Source organism: Ahaetulla prasina, chromosome 15, assembly GCF_028640845.1.
Source record: "Ahaetulla prasina isolate Xishuangbanna chromosome 15, ASM2864084v1, whole genome shotgun sequence".
NCBI lineage: Eukaryota > Metazoa > Chordata > Lepidosauria > Squamata > Colubridae > Ahaetulla > Ahaetulla prasina.
The window spans coordinates 9,457,329-9,483,928 of NC_080553.1; the positions used below are offsets into that span (position 1 = coordinate 9,457,329).

The following is a 26,600-nucleotide window of genomic DNA, read 5'->3' on the forward strand; positions in this document are numbered from 1 at the left end:
GGGAGGAATTTGTTTTAACTTAGTTGAACTACACTGGGAATGAACTAATTCTCAGCTGTTCGAATAAAGTTTGTTTGTTTTTCACGGACTGAGTTTCCTAACGACCTACTTGGGCCTGGGTCACAGTCATGTGAATTGGGGAGGTGTCTGCCCGAATGGCTTGCATCTAACCTCTTCGTGTTCTGGCCATAAACCATGTTCTCCCCTTGTCACTTGGGTAATGCATCTTCAAGCCAAGACATCTAGACAAGACCTAGGAGAAGTCTATTAGCATTCTCCGGCACCCTCGGGAAATTACTCATTTCAGACAGAAGTGAATCACTCTTCCCAACCATCGATCAATTTTGCTAGGAAGACCATAACTTTGCATTTAGAAGTAAGACACTAAGCCATAGTTCGTCCCAGGGGATACATTTTCCCAAGGTTTCGGTCTTTTAGAAGTTCCACACCGCTATCGTGGCCTTCATTTCCTCCAGAATACAGATTAACCCGGCTACTTAAGTTTCTGCATTGAGTCTGGTAACCTGTTCTGACCAGCTCCCCAAACACGACCAACCTTCTAAAGTTAACTCAAAGATTCCTTCCTTAGGAGTGCCTGCAGCCCTGGCAAAAAGTTTCTCTCTCACCGCAGGCTAACAAGTCTGTCCGGCAGGGACATGAACAGTTGTCTGCCACATTTATTCATCTCCGCCCCCTGCCTTTTATCCCCACAGCTAGGGTGGGGCTTCTCTAGTAGCAATGGCTGTTCTGTCCCGAGGACCGGCCCATAGATTTCCACTGCTCTCCTCTCCTCTACATCCACGCATCAGGCACTGGATCCAGCTGTTCCTGCCACATTTATTCATCTCCACCCCCTGCCTTTTATCTCCAGAGCTAGGGTGGGGCTTCACTAGTAGCAATGGCTGTTCTGTCCCGAGGACCGGCCCATAGATTTCCACTGCTCTCCTCTCCTCTGCATCCACGCATCAGGCACTGGACCCAGCTGTTCCTCCTCTTCCTGCCACATTTATTCATCTCCACCCCCTGCCTTTTATCCCCAGAGCTAGGGTGGGGCTTCGCTAGTAGCAATGGCTGTTCTGTCCTGAGGACCGGCCCATAGATTTCCACTGCTCTCCTCTTCTCTGCATCCACGCATCAGGCACTGGACCCAGCTTCTTCCTCCTCTTCCTCATCAGCCACTTCTAGACCTGGGGGCTGTTGACTGTCTATCTGAGGGCTGACGGATGGCCCAGGCTCCGTGTCTCTCTCTCTCTCTCCCTCCCTCCCTCCCTCCCTCCCCCCCCTCTCTCTCTCTGCCAGCTCCCTTCCCTCTTCCCCCTCGGAGCTCTCAGGTTGCCTTGATGTTGACCCTGACTCCCACACTGCCTCCTCATCTGATCTGGTTGCTGGAGGGGCCGACAGGCCACAACATAACCCTTCAAAGTGGCTGGTTTTTATCTTCTCCCTTCCTTCTTGGAATAGTGGTCTACATATATCCGGGCAACGGTGCGAAAGGAACGAGGACTTCCTGTCCTGGTGGAGCTCCTCCAATCGGATTCGGATAAGGTGGTGAGAGCGGTATCCATAGCCCTGCGAAATCTCTCCATGGATCGCCGTAACAAGGATCTCATAGGTAAGTTCTGAAAAGGTGATTGTTGTGTGCGAAAAAAACCCAAGGCTAGACGCTGCGTTCCAATCAAGCTGATTCATTGCTCGTGCTTAGATGACGACGATCCGTTTTTACAACCTTTCTTACAACCCGGCTGTAAAGTGAATCACTGCCATTGTTAAGTTAGCGACACGGTGGTTAAGTGAATCTGGCTTCCCCATCAACTTGGCTTGTCAGATGGTCGCCAGAGGGGATCACGGGACCCCGGGACACATCATGAATATGAATTAGTTGCCGTATTGCGTCCGTATTTTAATTTTGTGACCTCAGGGACATCACAATGGTCGCGAGTGTGAAAAGCGGTCATAAGGCACTGTTTTTGATGTCAGCGGAAATTTGAATAATCACTAAATGAACTGTTGTAAGACAAGGACTACCAGTACACAGCCGGTTCGTACCGGTTTGGGTGAACTGATAGTGGGGATCGCGGGTGGACCCGCCCCCTTGCTGCGGCGCTATGCAGTCCTATTTAGCCACATTTTTGAGGCTGGGAACATGGCTGGAAGGCATGTGCGCAAGCAAACTGCATACACGGAAGGCCCGGCGCATGTGCGGAAAGCACACATGCGCAGAAGACAAGCATGAAGTGAGCACGCGTGTGCGCGGCGAACCAGTGGTAAAAATTTTTGAAACCCACCTCTGCCTGTACAGCTAGTCCTCACTTAGTGGACATAATTGGGACTGGCAACTCCGTCTCTCTACCCCTGCTAGAGCAGGGGTCACCAACCCTTCGGACCTCAGGGACCATTACGTTCATAATTTTAAATCCCACGGACCACTAATATGAACTGCCTAATGACCGGCTGAGTGGGCGTGGCTAGGTGGTCATGTGACTGGATGGGCGCGGCCAACTCGATGTCACTCACATCGAGGGGGCCCCCCTCGCCAGCCTCTACTCGCCCGTTCCCTCCTAGCTACTCCTCGCCTCCCCACCCGGGCTCCTTAGGGCCCCAACAGGAAGCAGTTGTTGGAGCTAAGCAGCCACCACGAGAAAGAATTGGCGAAACAGCTCAGTTCAAATTAAATCTGACCGAGAAGGAGGCTTAGTAGAAGCACCTCACTGAGGACTAGGAGCATAGGCTTTCCAAGCAGAGGAAAGACCTGCGGGAGTGCAAGGCCAGGTACCGGCGCCTGGAGGCTCAACGAGTTGACATGGTCAGCCAGTTCCAGGCCATGATGCAGTCCCACTGGAACAAGGCCGTCCGGCTCTTCGCCACCAGCAGCACTTCCCTCCAGCTTTCACCCAAAGCCTTGCACCAGGAGGCCGAAGTGGCCAAGTCAGAATTTCTGCCCCCCTCCGACCCATACAAAAAGACCCCGAAGGGGGAGACTCTCTGCAACAACACAAACGTTCATTTATTTTATTTATTTATTTATTTTTCGTATTTTTATACCGCCCTATCTCCCTAGGGACTCAGGGCAGTTCACAGCCAAATAAAAAATATACATATAAATACAAAATAAAACATCAGTTAAAAAACTTATTACAAATGGCCGAATAATTAAAAATAACAATATACATAATAAAACCCATTTAAAACCAATTTAAATTTTAAAATCTAGTCCAGTCCTGCGCAGATAAATAGATGTGTTTTAAGCTCGCGGCGGAAGGTTCGGAGGTCAGGAAGCTGACGAAGTCCTGGGGGAAGTTCGTTCCAGAGGGTGGAGGCCCCCACAGAGAAGGCCCTTCCCCTGGGAAGCACCAGCCAGCACTGCCTACCCGACGGCACCCTGAGGAGTCCCTCTCTGTGAGAGCGCACGGGTCGGTGAGAGGTATTCGGTAGCAGCAGGCGGTCCCGTAAATATTGCACATATCTGGCCCAGGGGCTGTAGTTTGAGGACCCCTGATTTAGTGTAATATAAAAAATAGGGCCTCTGGTGGCTCAGACTGCTAAGACAGTCTGTTATTAACACAGCTGCTTGCAATTACTGCAAGTTCAAGTCCCACCAGGCCCAAGGTTGACTCAGCCTTCCATCCTTTATAAGGTAGGTAAAATGAGGACCCAGATTGTTGGCGGCAATAAGTTGACTTTGTATATAAATATACAAATAGGATGAAGACTATTGCTAACATAGTGTAAGCCGTCCTGAGTCTTCGGAGAAGGGCGGGATATAAATGCAAATTAAAAAAAATGCAAATAATTTTTCTGTGGACCACCAAAATTTTCTCATGGACCACCAGTTGGTGACCGCTGTTCTAGAGTGAGCGGGAATGAAAAATGAGGTACCCTTCTATTGGGGGGGGGGTTTAAGGCACCCATTTGAACCCTAAAACTTTTGAATCTGGTCCTAGTTGTGTCCTGGTCTTGCCCACATCGTGTTTGCCATCTGCAGCCCCTGTAACAACAGCATTGGAGCCGCCCGTCTTCCTTTTAAATCAAAAGAAAGAGAGAGAAAAAAAAATCCCAGCATTGATAACGTCGAAAGCAACCAGCCGCCGTTACCTCTGAAATAAATGTTTTATAACGGCTAGTATTCCACAAGGACTCGTGTGGTTTAATTGGGCTAATTGCAGTGAAATTTAGAAGAGAATTAAAATTCCCCAGACCAAACAACAAAGGTTAATAGTACGATATTTTATACGATGGGCAAAAAATAATAATAATGAATGAATGAGATGCCAAACGCAAATTCGCTGATGGATCTCAAATACGTGAGGCCGGATTGGCGGTCTTGCGGGATTCCTGGAATCGGTTTTAACCTTCTGGGTCATAAAAGGGTTTTTAAGCCTCACTGATATTTTCCGGAGATGTGCCGGAAAATGGTGGCCTTTCCATGTTGTAAGGACAGATAATCCTCGACTTATGACTGTTTACTTAGTGACCAAAATTATAACAGTACTGGAAAAATTAACATAGAACCGTTTTCAGAGTTGCGACCTTGGGAACCCAACCCCCCACCCCCACCCCGTGATCATGTGATCAAAATTCAGACACTTGTCAACTGCTTCATACTTATGACCGTTGCTGTGTCCCAGGGTCACGTGATCCCCTTTTGCAACCTTCTGGCAAGCTAAGTCAAGAGGGAAGCCAAATTCACTTAACAACCGGGTGACTAACTTAATCAACGGCAGTGATTCACTTAACGACTGTGGTAAGAAAGGTCATTAAACCGGGGCAAGTCTCACTGACCAAAGGTCTCGCTGAATAACAGAAATGTTGGCTTCCATTGTGATTGTAAGTCGAGGACTGCCTGTACTGATAGTCCTCGACTTAAGACAATTGGAACCAGAATTTAAGCAATGATTAGATGACCTTTTTTTTTTGGCCATGGTCGTTAAGCAAATCACATAGTTGTTAAGTGAATCTGGCTTCCCCTGTTGACGTTGCAGGGTTGGAATCCAGGTGGGAAGGTCACGTGACTTCAAGATTCTGCAACCTTTGTAAATACAAGCCAGTGGCCAATACTCAAATTTTGCTATTTAATTCCAAGGACACGGCTAGTGTCATAAGTGCAACGATCGGTTGTAAGTCCCTTGTTGGGTTTCAAAAATGTTTACTACTGGTTCTGTGGGTGTGGCTTGGTGGGCGTGGCATGGCTTGGTGAGCATGGCATGGGAAGGTTACTGCAAAATCCCCATTTCCTCCCGATCAGCTGGGACTCAGGAGGCAGAGAATAGATGGGGGCGAAGCCAGTCAGAATTTTTTACTGCCAATTCTCCGAACTACTCAAAATTTCTGCTACCAGTTCTCCAGAACTGGTCAGAACCTGCTGAAACCCACCTCTGATACAGCTGCTGAACGAATGGTGATAAGTCGAGGACTACCCGTACAGGTTCTACCTTTTAACTATAGCTGCCTCATTTTTCAGGAATAAAATCAGTTTGCAATGACAGGCGCGCTTTCTGATTTCAGGTAGCTACGCCATGGGGGAACTGGTAAGAAATTTGCCTAGCCGGCAACAGCGATCTTCAAAAAACCTTGAAGAGGACACAATAGTTGCCGTCCTGAACACCATCCATGAAATCATTACTGACAGTTCTGAAAATGCCAGGTCCCTGATCCAGACGCAAGGCATTCAGAAGCTGATTGCTATCAGCAAATCCAGGTTAGCATCTGCAAAAGAGATAAAAATTCCACTAATGTATAAAAACACACTTCTTTATGGAGGCACGGTGGCTCCGTAGCTTAACGATGATGGAGATGGTCTCAGCTCTGGCAGTTTGAGCCCAGGCACTATGTGGCAGGATGGGCTCCTGTCCCTTTTCCCAGCCTCTGTCCACCTAGCAGTTCGAAAGCAAGTTCTATGCAAGTAGATAGATAGGTACCACTTCGATGGGGAAACGTGTCTGGTGCTCTGTGCAGGCAGTCGGATGCCTGACAGCTCTGAACCTTCCTGGTTGAGGTGCCCGTGTGCGAGGCAGTGCCAAGAAGGTAGGGACCTTGAGTGATGCTGCAAGAAGAGCCACTGGTCTTTCTCTTTGGTGCTATACCAGCTTGCCTTCTTGTGGGGCACCTTGGGAAGCGCGCAAATGTGTCCCACAACAGGGCCAGACCCTTGGCAAGCCAAACTACTACTCTGCAATAAACATTGGGGTCTCCTGGCTACTGTAACAATGCCATACACTAACAACAACAACAGCAACAACAAAAACTACAACCACCTCTCTCTCTGAAGTGACATTGTGATTCTTTTTCTCTCTATAATCTTTTCCGTCTAATCATCACACCCACCCTACATTTCCCCCCCAAAAAAACCCCACCCCATAGCATGCTCCTGAAGACACATTCGTTATTGCCAATCTGGAAAGTTTCTTGATTTACGATTGACAAATTTTTATTAGCTTATCAAAGTATAAAATGCAAAGAAAATGAAAATAATGGGGAAGTAAGGGAGGGAAAAGGCAAGAGGAAAAAGAATAGAAGAAAAGGGGAAGTGAAAGGAAAAAGCATTGACTTCCGACTATTTTAGTGTAATAGGATCTATCTAACATCTATCTATCTATCTATCTATCTATCTATCTATCTATCTATCTATCTATCTATCTATCCATCCATCCATCCATCCATCCATCCATCCATCCATCCATCCATCCATCTATCTATCTATCTATCTATCTATCTATCATCTATCTACCTATCACCCACCTATATATCTATTTATCTATCTATCTCTATCATATCTATCTATCTATCTATCTATCTGTCTATCTATCTATCTATCTATCTATGTATCATCTTATCTAAAATAAGGATCTATATTCTATAATATAGCATAATAGAATAAGGTTCTATGTATCTACCTACAGCCTCAACTTTTTACTTTTGCACAATAGTATATATTAGCCATTTCTATAACAACAAACCTACCTGATCAGCAAAACCCAAGCAGAGCACAAAGCCCAGCAGCGGTTTCCAATTAGAAACAAAGTTGGTTCCATTCTTTGTCTTGAATTAAAGGAATCAATTTAGCCATCTCTGCTAATTCCGTCAGCTTTTGAAGCCGAACGATTGAGTTGCAACATTCTTAGCTTGTAAGATGGATGGTCCTGAAACAAGAAACCCCAAATCTCACCCGTCTTTGGCATCTCAGAAGCAAGGGCCCCCTCATCTTTCAGACAAGCATTTAAAATGTATACCATCGCTGTGCATCTTTAAAGCTGCCATAAGCTGAAGTGGACACTGAGGCAAAATCAATCCGATGAAACTCATCAGTCAATCCCGGGACAAAAATCCCCTGGCTGTCCATTTCAGCGTTGAGCATGCAAACATAAAGCCTCATCATTTAAGCAAATCCAGACATTTATTGGCAAAAAGAGAAGATGCTTGTCCTTTGCGAATATTCAGAGATACGGAAAAGCAGGGAGGAGGATTGTTAATAAAATAAAGGGCAGTTGGCAGGAAGTGGAGGAGAATCTGGGAAAAAAATATATCGTTACTTGGATCCCAACAGCTCTATTGCATTGTTTACTAATTTGAAAGATTAATGTGGCGGCTCAATTCATAGCAACGAGTCAAGGAAATCATTAGAGAAAAAGAGGAGTGTGTGTGTGTGTTTGTGTGTTAGCCTGACGCAAAGACTGTGACAAGGTTCCAGAAAAACCTCTTCTGCATAAAAAAAAACCTCAGAAGCCATTGTCTTTCAAAGTTCTTTACTAGCATAAGGAAACTGGCACACGATGAGTGAAATTCCAAAACTGAAACTTCCGGATTCTTTTCCCAGTTATACAAACCCCAAGAGTCCCACCCCCCTAACCCCTTTGCCGGTCACATAGTCCAATGTTCTTCCACTTTATTCGAAACCTCTTCTTGCCACTCCTTCTGCAGATGTGAACACAATCCGACCTTGACCGCTTGAAGAATGTTATCATACCCCTCAACCCCCCTTCTTCCCCTCAGGGGAGAAATGTGGCAGCGTCTGGAAACCTACGGCCTAGTATGGTTTCCACGCCTGACAGACTGTCTTTCTAGGGCAGTGATGACAGACCTAGGACACGCGTGTCAAAGGGGGCACAACACGATGCTCAGGGTGAAACGACCCTATTCGCCAACGCCTAACAACAACTGTTGTCAAAAGCACACCGTTCTCGCACAGAGGCTGTGGGAGGGGGCACACAAGAATGGGGTGCGCTCTTGCACAGCCTGCAGACAGACACACCCTGAAGTCACTCAAGGGGGGGCATGCTCTTGTGCTTTTCAGAGGGCCTTTGGACGCCTCTGAAAACCAGAAGTCTTAATTGTGCCATTGAGTGCCGCTATTCGGGATGGCCTAGATGGGAAGGAAGATAGAGAATTGTTTCTCTTTGGTTTGGGGGTGGGGGTGGGTCAGGGTGACCCATCAGCAAAGTCAAGTTAGACGTTTTCTGAATTGTTGACACACTGAGACCAAAAGCTGGCTGAGCCGTGATGGCGCAGTGGTTAGAATGCGGTACTGCGGGCTGTTTCTGTTGACTGCCGACTGCCAGCAGTTTGATCCTCACTGGCTCGAGGTTGACTCAGCCCTTCATCCTTCCGAGGTCAGTAAAATGAAGACCCAGATTGTTGGAGGCAATAGGCTGACTCTGTAAACCACTTAGAGAGTTTTAAGCTTCCAGGATTTCCCCATTCAAAGGAAAGTTCAAGACCCTGCCCAGCACCCACATGTCCATCCCATGACCCAATCAGGCACCATCCAACACTGGAGATATGTCCCCATCACCTCATTGCAGCTGCAGGCCACCTTTTCTTTTTTTGTTTACATTTATATCCCGCCCTTCTCCGAAGACTCAGGGCGGCTTACAGTGTATAAGGCAATAGTCTCATTCTATTTGTATATTTTTTACAAAGTCAACTTATTGCCCCCCCAACAATCTGTGTCCTCATTTTACCTACTTTATAAAGGATGGAAGGCTGAGTCAACCTTGGGCCGGGCTTGAACCTGCAGTAATTGCAGGCTACTGTGTTCTAATAACAGGCTTCTTAACAGCCTGAGCTATCCCGTCCCCCTGGCTGAGCCGTGGTGGCGCAGTGGTTAGAATGCGGTACTGCGGTACTGCACCTTGGCCTTGAATCTCTGAGAAAAGAATGTTATTTTGACTACATATCACCCATATTCCATACAATCCCCCCTCCCATTTTCCCACAGTAGGAAATGTGGCAGCCTGAGGGCTTAACTGTAAAAGATGACTTCCAGGTCTGACACTGCCTGTATCCCGCAGATGGGGTTTTACTTGTTTGCGTGGCCCAGATTCTGGCATGCCGTGGACCGGTGCCAGTCCATGGACCGGGGGGGTTGGGGTTGGGGACCCCCCTGCCTTGGAGACTCCCCTATAAGGCTTCCACCATGTCCTTCAATTTCCAAAGAGCAACCTCTTTGCAGTAATTTTACAGGTAACATTAAGAGACTGGCTGACTGGTTCTTCTGCATTTGATGTTTGTTGGCTTTCTTTCTGTGTGTCTTGTGTATTTCCCTCTCCCACCTCTTCAAAATCAGCCAGTCCTCCAGAGAAATGAAAGCAGCTTCTCACGTTCTTCAAATGACCTGGAGTTACAAAGAGTTAAGGAACGTTTTGCAGAAGGAAGGCTGGAATAAATCTCATTTTCAGGTAAGGAAACCCACGCAGTTTCCGCCTGAGAACTGCTAGTAAGAGCCGAGAACCAGTTTGGTCTAATCTAGTGGGTAAGACACCAAGCTAGAAAGCAGGAGACTTGTGAGTTCAAGTCCAGCCTTAGGCATAAAAGCTGGCTTGGTTGACTTTGGGCCAGTCACCAGGTGATAGTGAGTTCTAGATCCGCCTTAGCCATGAAACCCAGTTGGTTGAGTTTGGACCAATCACCAGGTGATAGTGAGTTCTAGTTCCACGTTAGCCATGAAACCCAGTTGGTTGACTTTGGGCCAATCACCAGGTGATAGTGAATTCTAGTTCCACCTTAGCCATGAAACCCAGTTGGTTGACTTTGGGCCAGTCACCAGGTGATAGTGAATTCTAGTTCCACCTTAGCCATGAAATCCAGTTGGTTGACTTTGGGCCAATCACCAAGTGATAGTGAGTTCTAGTTCCACTTAGTCATGAAACCCAGCTACTGTAGTTGACTTTGGGCCAATCTCCAGGAGATGGTGAGATCTAGTTCCACATTAGTTAAGCATGAAAGCTGGCTGGGTGACTTTTGGGCCAATCACTGTCTCTCAACCCAACCCACCTCACAGGGTGCTGGTTATGGGAAAAATAGAAGGAAGAAGGTGTGTTGGATATAGTCACCCCCTTGAGTTATTTGTAAAAACAATAAAGGCAGGATACAATAAAAAAAACTAAATACATAAAAAGGAATAGATAGGAATTTAGCTCACGTTGGCCCCCGCAACATAGTCATTCCTTCGCATAGGTCAATAAAGACAGAATGCGATTGTCAACTCACAAAGCATTCCTGGCCTTCTCTCAAGTTGCCATAAGCAACGGGGATGGGAAACCGATGAAACGGCCCAGCAGCCAAAGACAAGATACTCATTCCAGACTTCTCTCTCTCAAGGCTGTATCCCAGGGTTACCCACAGCGATCGGAGGGGAGTGACCTCTACAACCTGCTGAAATTGCTCTATTGTGAATGCAATTGATGACACACTCTGGGAGGAGGGGGGGAAACAGGGTCATGATTGAGGCGTAAATTATGTGGGGTCAGAGCTGGCTTCACTTGGGACCATGCCGACATGAAGCTCCTGATAAATAACTGGATTTCTTTGGAAGCTTGGCTCGAGGCTCATGATTTAATTAGGGCATCCGTCGGAACCCTGACAGCTATCCTGCAAAATAATTTTACAAAAATGAATCCCATCCCCCCTCCACCCCGTGAAGGCGATCCAGATCCATCAATTATTTTACAGGTGGTACTTCCCATGCACAAGATTGGCAAAAATTAGTAAAAAATATTCTCCAATTTGTTGGAAATGTGAAATCGAGTTAGGATCATACTATCACATGTGGTGGGAGTGCCAAAAAGCTAAAAAAAATTCTGGCAGCAAATAAGAAGCTGGTTAGAAGAGATGTTAATGGTCAAAATTGAGGTCAAACCGGAATTTTTCTTATTGGGCATGATGGATGGCCAACACGATAAAAATGTAACCTACTTAACGTTGCATATATTAACCGCGGCAAGATTAGCCTTTGCTCAAAAATGGAAGTGCAAAGAAATAAGCCTCAGAAGAAGAAATAATAAGCAAAATTTACAACTGTGCAGAGACGGACAGACTTAACTTTAGAACTCAAAGACAAAAGCTAATCGAAGTACTATGAGGTCTGGAGTAAATTCTACGACTGGCTTGATAGGAGGAAGAATGCCAAAAACAAGAGATAATGAATGTCTGGAAATGTATATATCAACGTATATTGTACTTGTGAGGGTCGAATAGATTTATTAAATATGTATATAGTTGTAATATAGTATATACTTGATATATAAGGAATTAGAAGATATGTAAATTTGTATATAGGCTGAGGAATATACAGTATGATATAGTAACTTGAACTTGATGTAAATGTTAGAAACCAGAGAAGTAGAGCAATGTCCATTGTTTTTGTTTGTTTTTAAAACCAATAATTTTTTTCTAAAACAAACAAAAAAAAGGTCAATGGGCTAGATTAAAAAGTATATCTGCATTTATATTCTGTATTCTCAGGTGTAGGGAAAATATTATCGTGTCATAGAGACACTGTTGTGACCCAGGCCCAAGTAGGTAGTAGGAAACTCAGTCCATGAAAAAACAAACAAACTTTATTCGAACAGCTGAGAATTAGTTCATTCCCAGTGTCGTTCAACTCAAATTAAAACAAATTCCTCCCAACACAAATTCCTCAGTCCTATCGCAAACCTTGGTCCAATTAGGCAAACTGCCAAAGGCCTTTCTTGGCAAACATTCAGAAAAATAAATGAAAGACGTAGACGAAGCAGAAGACGAAGCTACCATCATTGTTTTCCGGCAAAGCTGAAACGCCGGTGCTGCTCTGTTTTAAGCTTTATGGGAGGGGCCAATCATCTCTTGGCCTTACTCCCAAGTTGTCCTTTTTGCTTGAGCTGCTCTTGCCTTCTGGCAGCTCTTCTCACGCATGCATTAGGAACAGGCTCCTCCTGTTCCTCTGCCTCACTACTATCAATCTCTGGAGGCTCTGGAGTCTGCACCTCACTCCCTGATGGCCCTAGCCTCACCTCAGCCTCATTGCTGTCCGATTCCGTTGCCAGCTCCGCAGGCTGCTGGCGGACCACAACAGACACCAGGTATAAGTAGTCAGGCAGGGGAGAGGGTTTTTTGCTGATAATCACCCCCCCCCTTTTTTTTTTTAACATTCTAGACTGCCTCAGCAACTACAAAGGGATCCAAAAACAGCTCTTGTAAATCTGGATACGATGATAGCACGTTGCCCCTGGTGGATAAAAGCCAAGGTTTGTGTTACTTTTCCGACAGCTTAATTACGACTCGCTCCAAGTGAGATGAGACGTTACTCCTTTCATTGCATTTCGATATCTTAGGGGCAATGCATTCTGGACCATCCCCTAAATCAGCGGTCCCCAAATTTTGTGGCCCAGCTGGGAGGGGGGGAGAGGGGAAACCGGGCCACACACGAGCGGTGGACCTGAGTGCACACGCATACGCACGCAGCTCGGCTGGTTGAGTTGCGTGCACACGTGCATTTGCGCCAGCTTGCCACTTGCATGAGTTGAGCTGCATGTGCGAGACAAAGCTATGCGTATGCCTGCCTGCCTGCCTGCCAGCCCGCCGCTCTTACAGCCCGGTTGCAAATAGGCCAGGGGCCAGTAGAGGCCCGTGGTCCGAGGGTTGGGGACCCCTGCCCTCAATCATAAAAATGGGGGGTGGGATCTCATAGCCAGTGGCAGTAGAAAGGCAAAATTAAACCCACAGCAGTGGAAACATCTGCTAGCGCTGATGATGTTACTAAGTTTGGGTATTGAAACGTCTGCAAGAAAATTAAGTAAGCTCAGAGATCACCAAAAACCTGAGAGTTGCCTCGTCCTCTTCCTTCTCTTCCTCTTCCTCCTCTTCCTCCTCCTCTCCTCCGCCCCACTCTCTTGTAATACTGATGATGTTACCTAGTTGGGTCATGAAACATCAGCAAGAAAACAACCAAGCTCAGAGAGTGCCAAGAACCTAATTCCTCCTCCTCCTCCTCTTCCTCCTTTTCCCCTCCTCCTCTTCCTCCTCCTCTCCTCCACTCTCTTGTAATACTGATGATGTTACCTAGTTGGGTCATGAAACATCAGCAAGAAAACAACCAAGCTCAGAGAGTGCCAAGAACCTAATTCCTCCTCCTCCTCCTCTTCCTCCTTTTCCCCTCCTCCTCTTCCTCCTCCTCTCCTCCGCCCCACTCTCTTGTAATACTGATGATGTTACCTAGTTGGGTCATGAAACATCAGCAAGAAAACAACCAAGCTCAGAGAGTGCCAAGAACCTAATTCCTCCTTCTCCACCACCTCCTCCTCTTCCTCTTCACAAACCCCGCACGCTCCTAGCACTGATGATGTTACCTACTTTGGGTAATGAAACGTCTGCAAGAAAACCACCAAGCTCAGAGACCATCAAGGACCCCTCAATGGAAACATCTGAACAATTTCACATTTTGCCATTGTTATGGTAGAATCATATATACTAATAAAAGCTTCAAGTCTGATTGATTGTTTGTTAACTTCCACTGAGCAAAACGATGCATTGCAGCATGTTGTCTGAGCAATTCTGGAAGTTGAAGTCCACCTGTCTTAAAACATGAGGACTAGAGAATTCTGCCAGTTGAAGTCTACCAGTTTTAAAGCATGCTAGCTGGGGAATTCTGGGACTTGAAGTCCACCAATCTTAAAACATGAGGACTAGAGAATTCTGGGAGTTGAAGTCCACGAACCTTAAAATATGAGGGCTAGAGAATTCTGGGAGTTGAAGTCCACAAACCTTAAAATATGAGGGCTAGAGAATTCTGGGAGTTGAAGTCCACCTGTCTTAAAGCATGCTAGCTGGAGAATTCTGGGAGTTGAAGTCCACCTGTCTTAAAGCATGCTAGCTGGGGAATTCTGGGAGTTGAAATCCACCAATCTTAAAACATGAGAGCTACAGAATTCTGGGAGTTGAAGTCCACCTGTCTTAAAGCATGCTAGCTGGAGAATTCTGGGAGTTGAAGTCCACCTGTCTTAAAGCATGCTAGCTGGGGAATTCTGGGAGCTGAAGTCCACCAACCTTAAAATATGAGGGCTAGAGAATTCTGGGAGTTGAAGTCCACCTGTCTTAAAGCATGCTAGCTGGGGAATTCTGGGAGTTGAAGTCCACCTGTCTTAAAGCATGCTAGCTGGAGAATTCTGGGAGTTGAAGTCCACCTGTCTTAAAGCATGCTAGCTGGGGAATTCTGGGAGCTGAAGTCCACCAACCTTAAAATATGAGGGCTAGAGAATTCTGGGAGTTGAAGTCCACCTGTCTTAAAGCATGCTAGCTGGAGAATTCTGGGAGTTGAAGTCCACCTGTCTTAAAGCATGCTAGCTGGGGAATTCTGGGAGTTGAAATCCACCAATCTTAAAACATGAGAGCTACAGAATTCTGGGAGTTGAAGTCCACCTGTCTTAAAGCATGCTAGCTGGAGAATTCTGGGAGTTGAAGTCCACCTGCCTTAAAGCATGCTAGCTGGAGAATTCTGGGAGTTGAAGTCCACCTGTCTTAAAGCATGCTAGCTGGGGAATTCTGGGAGCTGAAGTCCACCAACCTTAAAATATGAGGGCTAGAGAATACTGGGAGTTGAAGTCACCTGTCTTAAAGCATGCTAGCTGGGGAATTCTGGGAGTTGAAGTTCACCAATCTTAAAACATGAGGGCTAGAGAATTCTGGAAGTCGAAGTCTACCAGTCTTAAAGCATGCTAGCTGGGGAATTCTGGGAGTTGAAGTCCACCAACCTTAAAACATGAGGGCTAGAGAATTCTGGGAGTTGAAGTCCACCTGTCTTAAAGCATGCTAGCTGGGGAATTCTGGGAGTTGAAGTTCACCAATCTTAAAACATGAGGGCTAGAGAATTCTGGAAGTCGAAGTCTACCAGTCTTAAAGCATGCTAGCTGGGGAATTCTGGGAGTTGAAGTCCACCAACCTTAAAACATGAGGGCTAGAGAATTCTGGGAGTTGAAGTCCACCTGTCTTAAAGCATGCTAGCTGGGGAATTCTGGGAGTTGAAGTTCACCAATCTTAAAACATGAGGGCTAGAGAATTCTGGGAGTCGAAGTCTACCAGTCTTAAAGCATGCTAGCTGGGGAATTTTGGGAATTGAAGCCCACCCATCTTAAAGTTGCCCAGTTTGGAAAGCGCTGCCTTGGGCATTGGCTTAAGCTCTCCTCTTGGCTTAGAAAATTCATACTTCTTCAAGTACGATGTCTTGGACTTGGATCCTACACAAACCGAGTTCCATTTCTTCCTTTTTATAGATAACGAGAAGACCGGAAGCCGGGATATGATTCCAATGGATGAACTTGGGCCAGGTAATGGTGGATAAAACCTATCCCAGTCGCTGTTGGTTGTCAGGGTTCCAAGTAACATACCCAGAGCAAACAAAACTCTTGAGGCAGGCAGATTCCTCAAAAAATAGATTTATTGGATATGTCATATGGGCACAGACTTGGTAAAAACTGACTCTGAACATTCCTGAGGTTTTCACCTAATTCAGAGTAGAAGTTTTTCACTTTCTCAAAACAATCAATCACAGGGTCTAATCAGGGTACAGTCCAGTTGCTAGGTGACTCTGTTACAAGGGTTATGTCTGCAGTCTTGGCAGGATTAATAATAATAATAATAATAACAGAGTTGGAAGGGACCTTGGAGATCTTCTAGTCTAACCCCCTGCCCAGGCAGGAAACCCTACGCCACTTCAGACAAATGGTTATCCAACATTTTCTTAAAAACTTCCAGTGTTGGAGCATTCACAGCTTCTGCAGGCAAGTTGTTCCACTTATTAATTGTTCTAACTGTCAGGAAATTTCTCCTTAGTTCTAGGTTGTTTCTCTCCTTGATTAGTTTCCACCCATTGCTTCTTGTTCTACCCTCAGGTGCTTTGGAGAATAGTTTGACTCCCTCTTCTTTGGGGCAACCCCTGAGATATTGGAAGACTGCTATCATGTCTCCCCTAGTCCTTCTTTTAGTTTGATATTAGTTTGAAATATATTCCCTGACTCTCGAGGAGCTTCCTTCAGCTGCTCCTTTGAGGTATTTCCAGTTCCTGTCATATGTAGATATATACCTGTCATGATGGCTTGTTGGAGGTTCTTTTAGGTAAAGGTGAAGGTAAAGGTTCCCCTTGCACATACATGCTAGTCGTTGCCGACTCTAGGGGGTGGTGCTCATCTCCGTTTCAAAGCCGAAGAGCCAGTGCTGTCCGAAAATGTCTCCGTGGTCATGTGGCTGGCATGACTCAACGCCAAAGGCGCACGGAACGCTGTTACCTTCCCACCAAAAGTGGTCCCTATTTTTTCTACTTGCATTTTTACGTGCTTTTGAAACTGCTAGGTTGGCAGAAGCTGGGACAAGTAACGGGAGCTCACCCCGTTACACGGCAGCACTAGGGATTCGAACCGCTGAGCTGCCGACCTTTCGATCGACAAGCTCAACGTCCTAGCCCCTGAGCCACCGCGTCCCGTTAAAAGATTCTTTTACTTATGATTAAAACCACTTGAAATGTGTCAGAAGTCTGAATCTATGTCTTCCGGATACATTTGAAGCAGGGGTCTCCAACCTTGGCAACTTTAAGATTTGTGGACTTCAACTCCCTGAATTCCTCAGCCAGCAAAGCAAAGCTGGCTGAGGAATTCTGGGAGTTGAAGTCCACAAGTCTTAAAATTGTCAAGGTTGGAGACCCCTGATTTGAAGCATACTCCGGAAAGCTAAGCAGTGGAAGTATGGCAGCTGCTAAAGAGTATACCTCTGCCTGAAGCCGTGAGGGTGAGTAGAAACTGCGGCAGCAATTGGAATAAGTTCAGGGCAGAGTTTGAAAATTATGCTTTAGCTACAGGCTTGGATGAGAAGTCGGCAGTAGTTCAAGCTGCCACATTAAGGAGATTGATGGGCAGTGAATGCCTCCATATCTACAGATACTGCTGCTATAGACTTACAGTAAAGGTATTTAGCAAATCTAGTCCTCAGCTTACAACAGTTCACTTAGAAACCATTCAAAGTTACAACTGCACTGAAAAAAACTGATTCGTGACCGTTTTTCTTACTTACGACCGTTGCGGCATCCCCGTGATCATGTGATCAAAATTGGGATGCTTGGAAAACGGGTTCATATTTATGATGGTCACAATGTCCCAGAGTCATGTGACCTTCTGACAAACCAAGTCAACAGGGAAGCCAGATTGTACTTTTTAACGACTGTGCTACGGATTTAACAACTTCTGCGATTCGCTTTACCAACTCTTGGCAAGAAAGGTCGCAAATGTTGCGGCCTGCCAGCAGAGCTGGCAGCAGATACTGGACAGTGAGGTGGTTGGGGAGGAACATGGGCCAGTCCTGGAGTCTGGGGAAGGCTCTGCATTGGAAGCAGAGACGGCGCCAGGGCCGTATGACAGGTATCGGCTCCCTTCGGAGTCAGACATCAGTGAGGCGGATGAACAGCTGGAGCCTGTTCCCAGTTTGCGCATGCACAGAGCTGCCAGAAGAAAAGAACAGCTAAGAAATCAGGGTCGACTCAAAATCAAGGGGCCCTCCCATAGGGAATAAAAATAAAATACTTCCGCTTCAATCGCAACAATACATGAGCGCACAATAGATTTAAACTTAATGTGAACCGCTCCAATCTTGATTGCAGAAAATATGACTTCAGTAACAGAGTTGTTAATGCCTGGAATGCACTACCAGACTCTGTGGTCTCTTCCCAAAATCCCCAAGGCTTTTAACCAAAGACTATCTACTATTGACCTCACCCCATTCCTAAGAGGTCTGTAAGGGGCGTGCATAAAAGCACCAGCATGCCTACTGTTCCTGTCCTAATGTTCCCTTTGATTGTATCCAATTCGTTATGGTTATTTCATGCTTATACTTATATATACTGTTGTGTTTGACAAAGAAAGAAAGAAAGAAATAAATAAATAAATAAATAAATAAGGAGCGAAAGGGGAGGGATTCACCGTAAATTAAATAAAAGGGGTTTATTAGGACAAGGACTCAGCTTAATGCTGCTGGGGAAGCCTAGGTCAGGACAAGTAAAATGAAGCCAACTCACTCAACAACCAACAAAACTCACTTCGCAACAACATAAATTTTTAGGCTCAATTGCGGTTGTAACTGGAGCTTGTAACTACCTGTACTCATGATCGATGCTTCGTGTCTGAGCTACCTTTAAAGGATGATAGGTATTGACCGGGTTGTAAAGGGAGCAGTCATTTCTGGCCCGGCAATTGCTCTCTTTCCAACCAGTTTCTGTTCTTCACAGATGGCTACTCCACCATCGATCACCGGGACAAGGAGCGGAAATACAAAACCAACGACAACATGGGAGACGCATCGGAGAAAGAACCCTTAAAGGTAAGCAGCTCCCCTGTTCTGACCCAGCTCCCCAAGCACAACAAACCCTCTGAAGTTAAATCAATGATTCCTTTATTAGGAGTGCCAGCAACCCCAGTAAAGAGTTTCTTTCTCAATGCAGGCTAACAAGTCCAGCGGGCGGAAGATGAATAATTGTGTGGCACATCTATTTATCTCTGCCCTCCGCCTTTTATCCCCTGAGCTAGGGTGAGGTTTCGCTAGCAGTGGTGGCTTTTCAGTCCCAAGGACCGGCCCATATATTTCCACTGCTCTCCTCTCCTCTGTCTTCTGTGCATCCACACGTCAGGCACTGGACCCAGCTGTTCCTCCTCTTCCTCATCAGCCACCTCCAGACCTGGGGGCTGTTGACTCTCCATCTGAGGGCTGAGGGACGGCCCAGGCTCTGCCTCTGTCTCTCTCTCTCTCTGCCAGCTCCATTCCCACTTCCCCCTCGGAGCTCTCAGGTCGCCCTGAGGCTGATCCTTACTCCCACACCGTCTCCTCATCTGATTTGGCTGATGGAGGGGCCGGCGGCCGACAGGACACAACAAGCTCCCTTTGGAGACTCTTTCCTTGCAAAGCTGCATTTGGTCTGCCCTGCATTTGCAGGAGGGAGCAAGGCAGAGCGTGTGTCCGCTTCCAAGCAACCCGTCACTATGAGTTGCGGTGATATTGGAGCAGAAGACATTTCCTACTGCTCCTCACGGCACACTTCTGACAATCGTAGGGTTGCAAGGAAGGCGTTGTTCCTTGTAAAGCAGGCACAATCTCTTTTTTTAAAAAAAATACATGTTCTTATTTTGTTCAAAACAAAGTTAAAAGACAAAGGACAAAACTCCAAAAAAAAAAATCCAAGAAGACAAAAAAGAAAAAACACACAAAACGATCAAAACATTAAAAAAGGTACATCAAAACACACACACACACACACTAAAGGTAAAGGTTCCCCTCGCACATATGTGCCAGTTGTTCCCGACTCTAGGGGGCGGTGCTCATCTCCGTTTCAAAGCCGAACAGCCAGCGCTGTCTGAAGACGTCTCCGTGGTCATGTGGCTGGCATGACTCAACGCCAGAGGCGCACGGAACGCTGCTACCTTCCCACCAAAGGTCCCTATTTTTCTACTTCCATTTTTTTATGTGCTTTCAAACTGCTAGGTTAGCAGAAGCTGGGACAAGTAACCGGAGCTCACCCCATTATGCAGCACTAGAGATTCGAACCGCTGAACTGCTGACCTTTCGATTGACAAGCTCAATGTCTTAGTCCCTGAGCCATCGCGTCCCTTGATACATTATATACGTTATAAACATATTATTCCCTCTAGCACAGGGGTGTTAAGCTCAAGGCCCTTACGGGACCGCCTGCTGTTACCGAATACCTCCCACCGACCTGTACGCTCGCACAGAGAGGGACTCCTTAGGGTGCCGTCCGCCAAGCAATGTCGGCCCCCAGGGGGAGGGTCTTCTCTGTGGGGGCTCCCACCCTTTGGAACGAACTTCCCCCTGGACTTCGACAATTGCCGGACCTTCGGACTTTCCGCCGAGAGTTGAAGACCTATTTGTTTGTTCGCGCAGGACTGGCATAGGATTTTAATAGGATTTTAATTAGTTTTAACGTTTTAATATTTTATAAATTGGGGTTTTATTTTTAATTGTTTTAATTCGGCCATTTGTATAATAAGTTTTTTAATCATGTTTTTATGTGTATTTTGCTGTTGTTTTTATTATGGCTGTAAACCGCCCTGAGTCCTTCGGGAGAAGGGCGGTATAAAAATTTAATAAATAAATAAATACATAAATAAATAAATAAGGCCCAGGGGCTGGATATCCGGCCCCTGGGGTGGTTAGATCTGGCCCGCAGGACCGCCCTGGAAACAGTGAAGGACCAGCCAATGGTGCCTCTGCCAGCAAAAACAGAGCTCGGGAAGCCTGCAGGCAGCCCTCCCAAGCTCTGCTTTCACTAGCAGAGGGTTGCAGGAGGCCATCGCAGCAGGAAACGGAGCTCAGGAGCCCGTTTTCCCTGGCAGAGTGCTCTGGCCACCACAGGTGCCCCCGACACAAGTAACATCGAGCTGGCCACACACACCCCAGCCCCGCAAGGTCAACAGTGATGCGGCCCTCAATGAAATCCAGTTTGACATCCCTGCTCTAGCAGAATACTAATTAATATACTACTACAATATTAGTTCCTGCCCATTGCAAAACAAGCCCTCTCTAATTTTCTAAATTACTACATCTATTTGCAACTTGCTGGCCTGCCTTCTATATGTTGTATTAAGGACCAAGCAGTGAACCGGAAGAACAATAACAGGGGAAGCAGAACAAAATTAAAAGTTTCAAAACTCCCTGTTCACAAGCTGTTTGTTCTGACCTAGGCTTCCTCAGTAGTACAAAGCCGAGTCCTTGTCCCAATAAACCTCTTTTATTTAATTTACAGTGAATTTCTCTCCAGCAAAGTCTTTCCTCTCCCGTGGTCTTTCAAGATAGTTCACAATGACCGACCTTGATCAGGCTTGGAGAGTGGCTGGCCGATATCTTTCAGATGCCACAATACTTGGCAAGAATGCAGTAATGAACTAATTTGTCTTCTGCAAACACCCCAACCACTTTTGCTCCTTTTTTATTCCCTCTGGGAGGGGCCATTCATCGTCCACCTGTGGCCTTACTTCCAAGTCGACCCTTGTTCTTTAGCTGTTCCCTTCATCTGGCAACTTTGCACATGTGCACACTGGGAACAGCCTCCAGCTGTTTATCTGCCTCACTGATGTCTGACTCCAAAGGCAGCTGAGAACTGTCAGACGGCCCTGGCCCCCTCTCTGCCTCTGACGCAGAGCCCTCATCAGAGCCTTCCCCAGACTCCAGGACTGGCCCATGTTTCTCCCCAATCTCTTCACTCTCTGAATCTACTGCCAGATCCGCTGGCTGCTGGCGGGCCACAACACTGTTATTGTAATCCACTCCTAGAAAAGTTGACCATCTATCCCCAGATCCACCCAAAAGTTATAAACAGATCCTCCTGGTCAAATTACGGGTGTAAACTCTTTGTGTTGAACTTGGCGTGTGCAACCTTCCTCAGGGCTGAAAAACCACGTTTGTCCTTGAACTTGTGGTCCAACCCTTTGTAAGCATTCCTTTGGTCCGGTGTCTACCAGGCAGGAAATATTGGTGAGGTTTCGGTGCCATATTTTACTCTCTGGTCAAGCTGGCTACAGCTGCTGTGCTAACACGCACAAGAAACACACACACACTATCCACTTCTTCTGATGCATGCATACACGGGAGTTTAATGTTGTTAATTGTCCAGCATTTGTTCATGAGTACAGGTAGCCCTTGACTTACGATGCGATCAACATTCGGACGCTCGGCAACCGACTCATATTTCTGACTGTCACAGCGTCCCTGGGGATGGGGGTGGGGGGTCACCCGATCCCCTTTTTTGCAACCATTCCAACAAGCCAAATTCGCTTAACAGCCTGTGTGACTAACTTAACTTCCTGCAGAGACCCACTTAACAACCGCAGCAAGAGAAATTCGTAAAGTGAGGCGAAGCTCACTCTGGACAAGCTTTCTCGCTTAGCGAGAACAGAAAATTTTGGCTCCCTTGTGGTCATAAGTCAAGGACTATCTACATCCCGCTGCTCACGGAGCAAGAGTTTGAGTGTTAACCCCGCGCCTGCTTACTCTGGTCTTGCTCGGCCTTCCCAATTACAGCGGACGTTTGCCGTGGGCCATCCTGAGATCCTCTGTTTCTCTTTCTCCGTGATTCCCTGTCTCGGCACTAATGCTTCCTTGCAGACTTTTTGAATGGACGGGTCCGTTTGATCGATTAATCCTGTTGTGTTTTGCCTTTTTTTTTTTTTTTTTTATAACGCCTCGCCCCGTGCTCGCCGCAGAATGACACAAATAGGAAAACGCTTACCAGGAGCAACAGGCCTTCGGTGACTCTGGTGGACACACGAGATACTAAGCCCCAGCCTGTTGACTCCTGGGTCTAACATTGTGCATGCATGGTAGGTTCGTTTTTTCCACAATCGTTGGCAATGGTGATTAACTTGTCTCCGTTTCTGCATGACACACACACACACGCACACACACACGCATCGTGGCTTGTTGTCTCTCTTGCTCTCTCCGTTGATCTGGCACCCTTCTGAGATAGACGCAGGTGTAAAGAAGGCAGCTGAGAGACCAGGGGTTAGAATGCAGCATTGCAGGCTGCCTCACGGCCCACAGGCAGGAGTTCGAAGCTGACAGTCTCAAGGTTGACTCAGCCTTCCATCCTCCCGAGGTTGGTAAAATGAGGACCCAGATTGTTGGGGGCAAGAGGCTGACTCTGTAAACCGCTTAGAGAGGATGGTAAAGCACCATGAAGCAATATGTAAGTCTAAGGGCTATTGCTATTGTTCTTCCTTCTTCCCTCCCTCTCTTCCTTCCTTCCTTCCTTCCTTCCTTCCTTCCACCCACCCACCCACCCACCCACCCATCCATCCATGGTGCACAATTGTTAGAATGCAGTATTGCAGGCTGACTCTGCCCACAGTCAGGAGTTCGATTCTGATCGGCTCAAGGTCGACTCAGCCTCCCATACTTCCAAAGTCGGTAAAACGAGGGCCCAGTTTTTTGGGGGCGAGATGCTGACTTTGTAAACCGCTTAGAGGGGCTGTAAAGGACTGTGAAGCAGTATATAAGTCTAAGTGCTATTACTATTGTTCTTCCTTTTTCTCCTTCCTTCCTTCCATCCACCCACCCATCCATCCATCCATCCATGGTGCACAATGGTTAGAATGCAGGATAGCAGGCTGACTCTGCCCGCTGTCAGCAGTTCGATCCTGACTGGCTCAAGGTCAACTCAGCCTTCCATCCTTCCGAGGTTCTTAAAAACAAGGACCACAATTGTTGACGGCAAGAGGCTGACTCTGTAAACTGCTTAGAGAGGGCTGTTACCTAATTTGGATAATGAATCATCTGTAAGAAAATAAGGAAGCTTCGAGAGTACCAAGGACCCCTGAAATCCTAAGTGTTTTGAAATGATAGGAGAGGCTAGGATTGCACACAATCAACATCAGGAACATCTCTCACCACAGGGATGGAATTAGGGGGCTGGGATCAGGGGTGAAATCCAGCAGGTTCTGACAGGTTCTGGAGAACCGGTAGCGGAAATTTTGAATAGTTCGGACAACTGGCAAATACCACCTCTGGCTGGCCCCAGAGTGGGGAGGGAATGGAGATTTTGCAGTATCCTTCCCCCTGGAGTGGGGTGGGAATGGAGATTTTGCAGTATTTTCCCCCCTGCCACGCCCGCCACCCCACGCCCACCACGCCACGCCCACAGAACCGGTAGTAAGAAAATTTGGATTTCACCACTGGCTTGGACGATTGCTTGAAGAAGGGGAGGATACCCTATATCAGTATTGGCGAACCTTTTCGGCACCAAGTGCATCCATGCCGGAAACCGGAAAAGCAGCCACCGGGCGCATGCAGGCGGTGGGAAGATGATATTCTAGTTTCCGGCGTGGGCATGCCGCCACCTGGTCTTCCAGTTTCTGGCGCACAAGCGCACGTGAAGACCAGCTGACTGGTGCTCATGCGCGCACCGGAAACAGGAAGATCATCTTCCCGCTGCACGCATGCGCACCAGGTGGCTGGTTCCCTCCAGTTTCCGGCGCTCCCAGACATGTGGAAGACAGCTGCCTGGTGCGCTGGAACCCGGAAAAGCAATGGGCGACAGCTCGCGTGCCTGGAGAAATGGCTCTGCGTGCCGGAAGGTTCACCATCACAGCCCTATATGTTGGTTTTGGATGGGGAGGGCCAGGTATTCTCTCTTCCGTTGGCTGCAAAACCTACCTCTGTTCACTGTCCCTGTTCTTGAAATTAACCTTCCTTGATTCTTCTTTTCTGCAGGGCTAAAAATTCCAGCCGCTTGTTTTACGATTCTTGTTGTCATTGTTCCCCCTCGACTCAAAGAAGACTCAACAAACAAACACACACACACACACAGACACAGACACATAAACACAAACACACAAAGGTTTGCATTTTACCCATCACTGCCATTCTGACCGCAGAATCGGTGAAACCAACCAAAGCGGAAGACTTTTTGAAGGTTGAGGAGAACATTCCATCCGCTTGTCTCTGGAGGGCTCGCTCGACCATTCTGCTGTGGAAGAAAACCTCACCTTTCCCATCCAGGAAAAGAAAAAAAGAAAGAAAGAAAGAAAAAAGAAGAAGAAGAAAAAGAAGAAGGCAAAACGGAAAATGCATCTCTCTCTCTGTGTCTCTCTCTCTCTGTCTCTCTCTTTCTCTCCACCTCCCGGCAGGAGGAATCACGATTCCTGAAAGAGAACGGCAAGTTCAGGCCAGCCGGATTCGGTTCTTCATGGAACTCTTCAGCGTAGAGGGTATTGAGTTGGGAGGTGAAGGTCTAGAGAAGAGGAAGGGGAGGTGGGGGACGAAAAAGAAATGATATGATAAGTATAGTTGTTATAAGGCACTTTTTTCTCCTCCCTCCCTCCCTCCTTTCTATCTTTCTTTCCTTCTTTCTCTCCCACCTCTTCTTTCCTTTCTTCCTTTCTTCCTTGCTTCTCTTCCTCCCTTCTCTCTCTTCCTTCCTTCCTTCTTTCTCTCCCTTCCCTCCTTTCCTTTCTTTATTGCTTCCTTCCTTCTCTCCCTCACCTTCCTCCCTCTTTTTCTTGCCTTCCTTCTCTCCCTTCCCTCCTTTTCTTTCTTTATTGCTTCCTTCCTTCTCTCCCTCACCTTCCTCCCTCCTTTTCTTGCCTTCCTTCTCTCCCTTCCTCCTTTTCTTTCTTTATTGCTTCCTTCCTTTTTCCCTCTCCTCCCTCTTTCCTTCCTTCCTTCCTTCCTTCCTTCCTTCCTTCCTTCCTTCCTTCCTTCCTTCCTTCCTTCCTTCCTTCCTGTGAATTTTTAAAAGAGAAAACTGAGATTGATGGTGATGGGGTTTTTTTTCCTTTCAAACCCTCTCCCTTTTTTGAGGGGTGGGCCGTTGTTGAAGTTTTCCTTTTGATCCTGGGGTGGGGGGAGGGAAACTCAGAGGTTGTGCTGAATTGGAGCGGTTTGGATGAAAAGAGAGAAAGGAAATCCGAAGACCAAACGAACATGGGTCTATCAGGCTTGGCGGGGGGGGGGGGGAGGCGCGGGGGGGGGGGGAAAGACGCAAGCCAACATTGACGGGAGCTCCAATCTGCTTTTCAAATTAAGGCCTTCTTCTGTTATTATTCTTGGTGTACCATCCATCTTCCTTTCTGACTTTTCTGCCCTGATTTTGGACACGGGAACCGATGTGCAAACGGTGAGAAAGAAACTAAGAGAAATCTCAAACTCTGCCGTAGCTGATTTCTCCCGGTGGACGATGTCTTTCTTAATCCCCAATCGGTTCTAACGTTCAATTAGATTCCCGCTGATCTAATTTCCCCCCCCCCCATCCTGAACCACAAACGTCTCTTCACCTTCTACCCTGGGCAACGTTTTTGATTTCAAAAAGAACTTTTTTTAGGGTCAGGTCGAACCCAACGCCATCCATTCTTTCTGTCGTTTTCATCAGAAACCGCTCCCTTCCGTCTCTCATGTTTTATTTTCACTAAACTTTTAACAAAGATATATATATATATATATATAGATATATATATACACACACATATATATATATTGACTTGCTGTTGAATTGGGTTTTTTAAAAAAGAAAAGAAAAACAAAAAAGGCAAAAATATCCACGTATGGATATAATAAAGGCTTAGGTCTTAAGTCATCCCAGAGACCTGATAGTAAATTCCATCGGACTAAAAGGGTAGTCTGCACTTTTAGTCGGTAATTAGGGTTGTATACGCGAGAAAAACCGACATTCGTGGGTGAACGCTGGCCTCCGGTTTCATTGCCATCAGGGATCAATCGAGGCGTACAATCATTGTTTGTTACCGTACGCGTGGTGTATAGAGTTAGTCCTTGACTTATGCCCCCCTTAACCAAGCCCCAAATTGCTAAGCCAA

General features: G+C 46.7%; 1 protein-coding gene across 6 annotated transcripts in view; it reads left to right on the forward strand.

Moving 5' to 3' along the window:
- Positions 1 to 25,539, forward strand: part of ARVCF (ARVCF delta catenin family member) — a 404,277-nt gene extending 378,738 nt beyond the window's left edge. For 4 of the 6 annotated variants that reach the window (XM_058158410.1, XM_058158411.1, XM_058158408.1 and 1 more), the window contains 8 exons: positions 1,462 to 1,612; positions 5,503 to 5,695; positions 9,560 to 9,671; positions 12,407 to 12,497; positions 15,519 to 15,572; positions 18,515 to 18,606; positions 22,497 to 22,613; positions 24,502 to 25,538. In XM_058158410.1, the coding sequence (XP_058014393.1) occupies positions 1,462 to 1,612; positions 5,503 to 5,695; positions 9,560 to 9,671; positions 12,407 to 12,497; positions 15,519 to 15,572; positions 18,515 to 18,606; positions 22,497 to 22,598 (795 nt within the window). In that variant the 3' untranslated portion in view covers positions 22,599 to 22,613; positions 24,502 to 25,538. Of the gene's footprint in view, positions 1 to 1,461; positions 1,613 to 5,502; positions 5,696 to 9,559; positions 9,672 to 12,406; positions 12,498 to 15,518; positions 15,573 to 18,514; positions 18,607 to 22,496; positions 22,614 to 24,501 lie in introns of all 6 variants that reach the window. The other 2 variants (XM_058158412.1, XM_058158407.1) reach the window with 2 other exon arrangements.
- Positions 25,540 to 26,600: the final 1,061 nt, after the last annotated feature.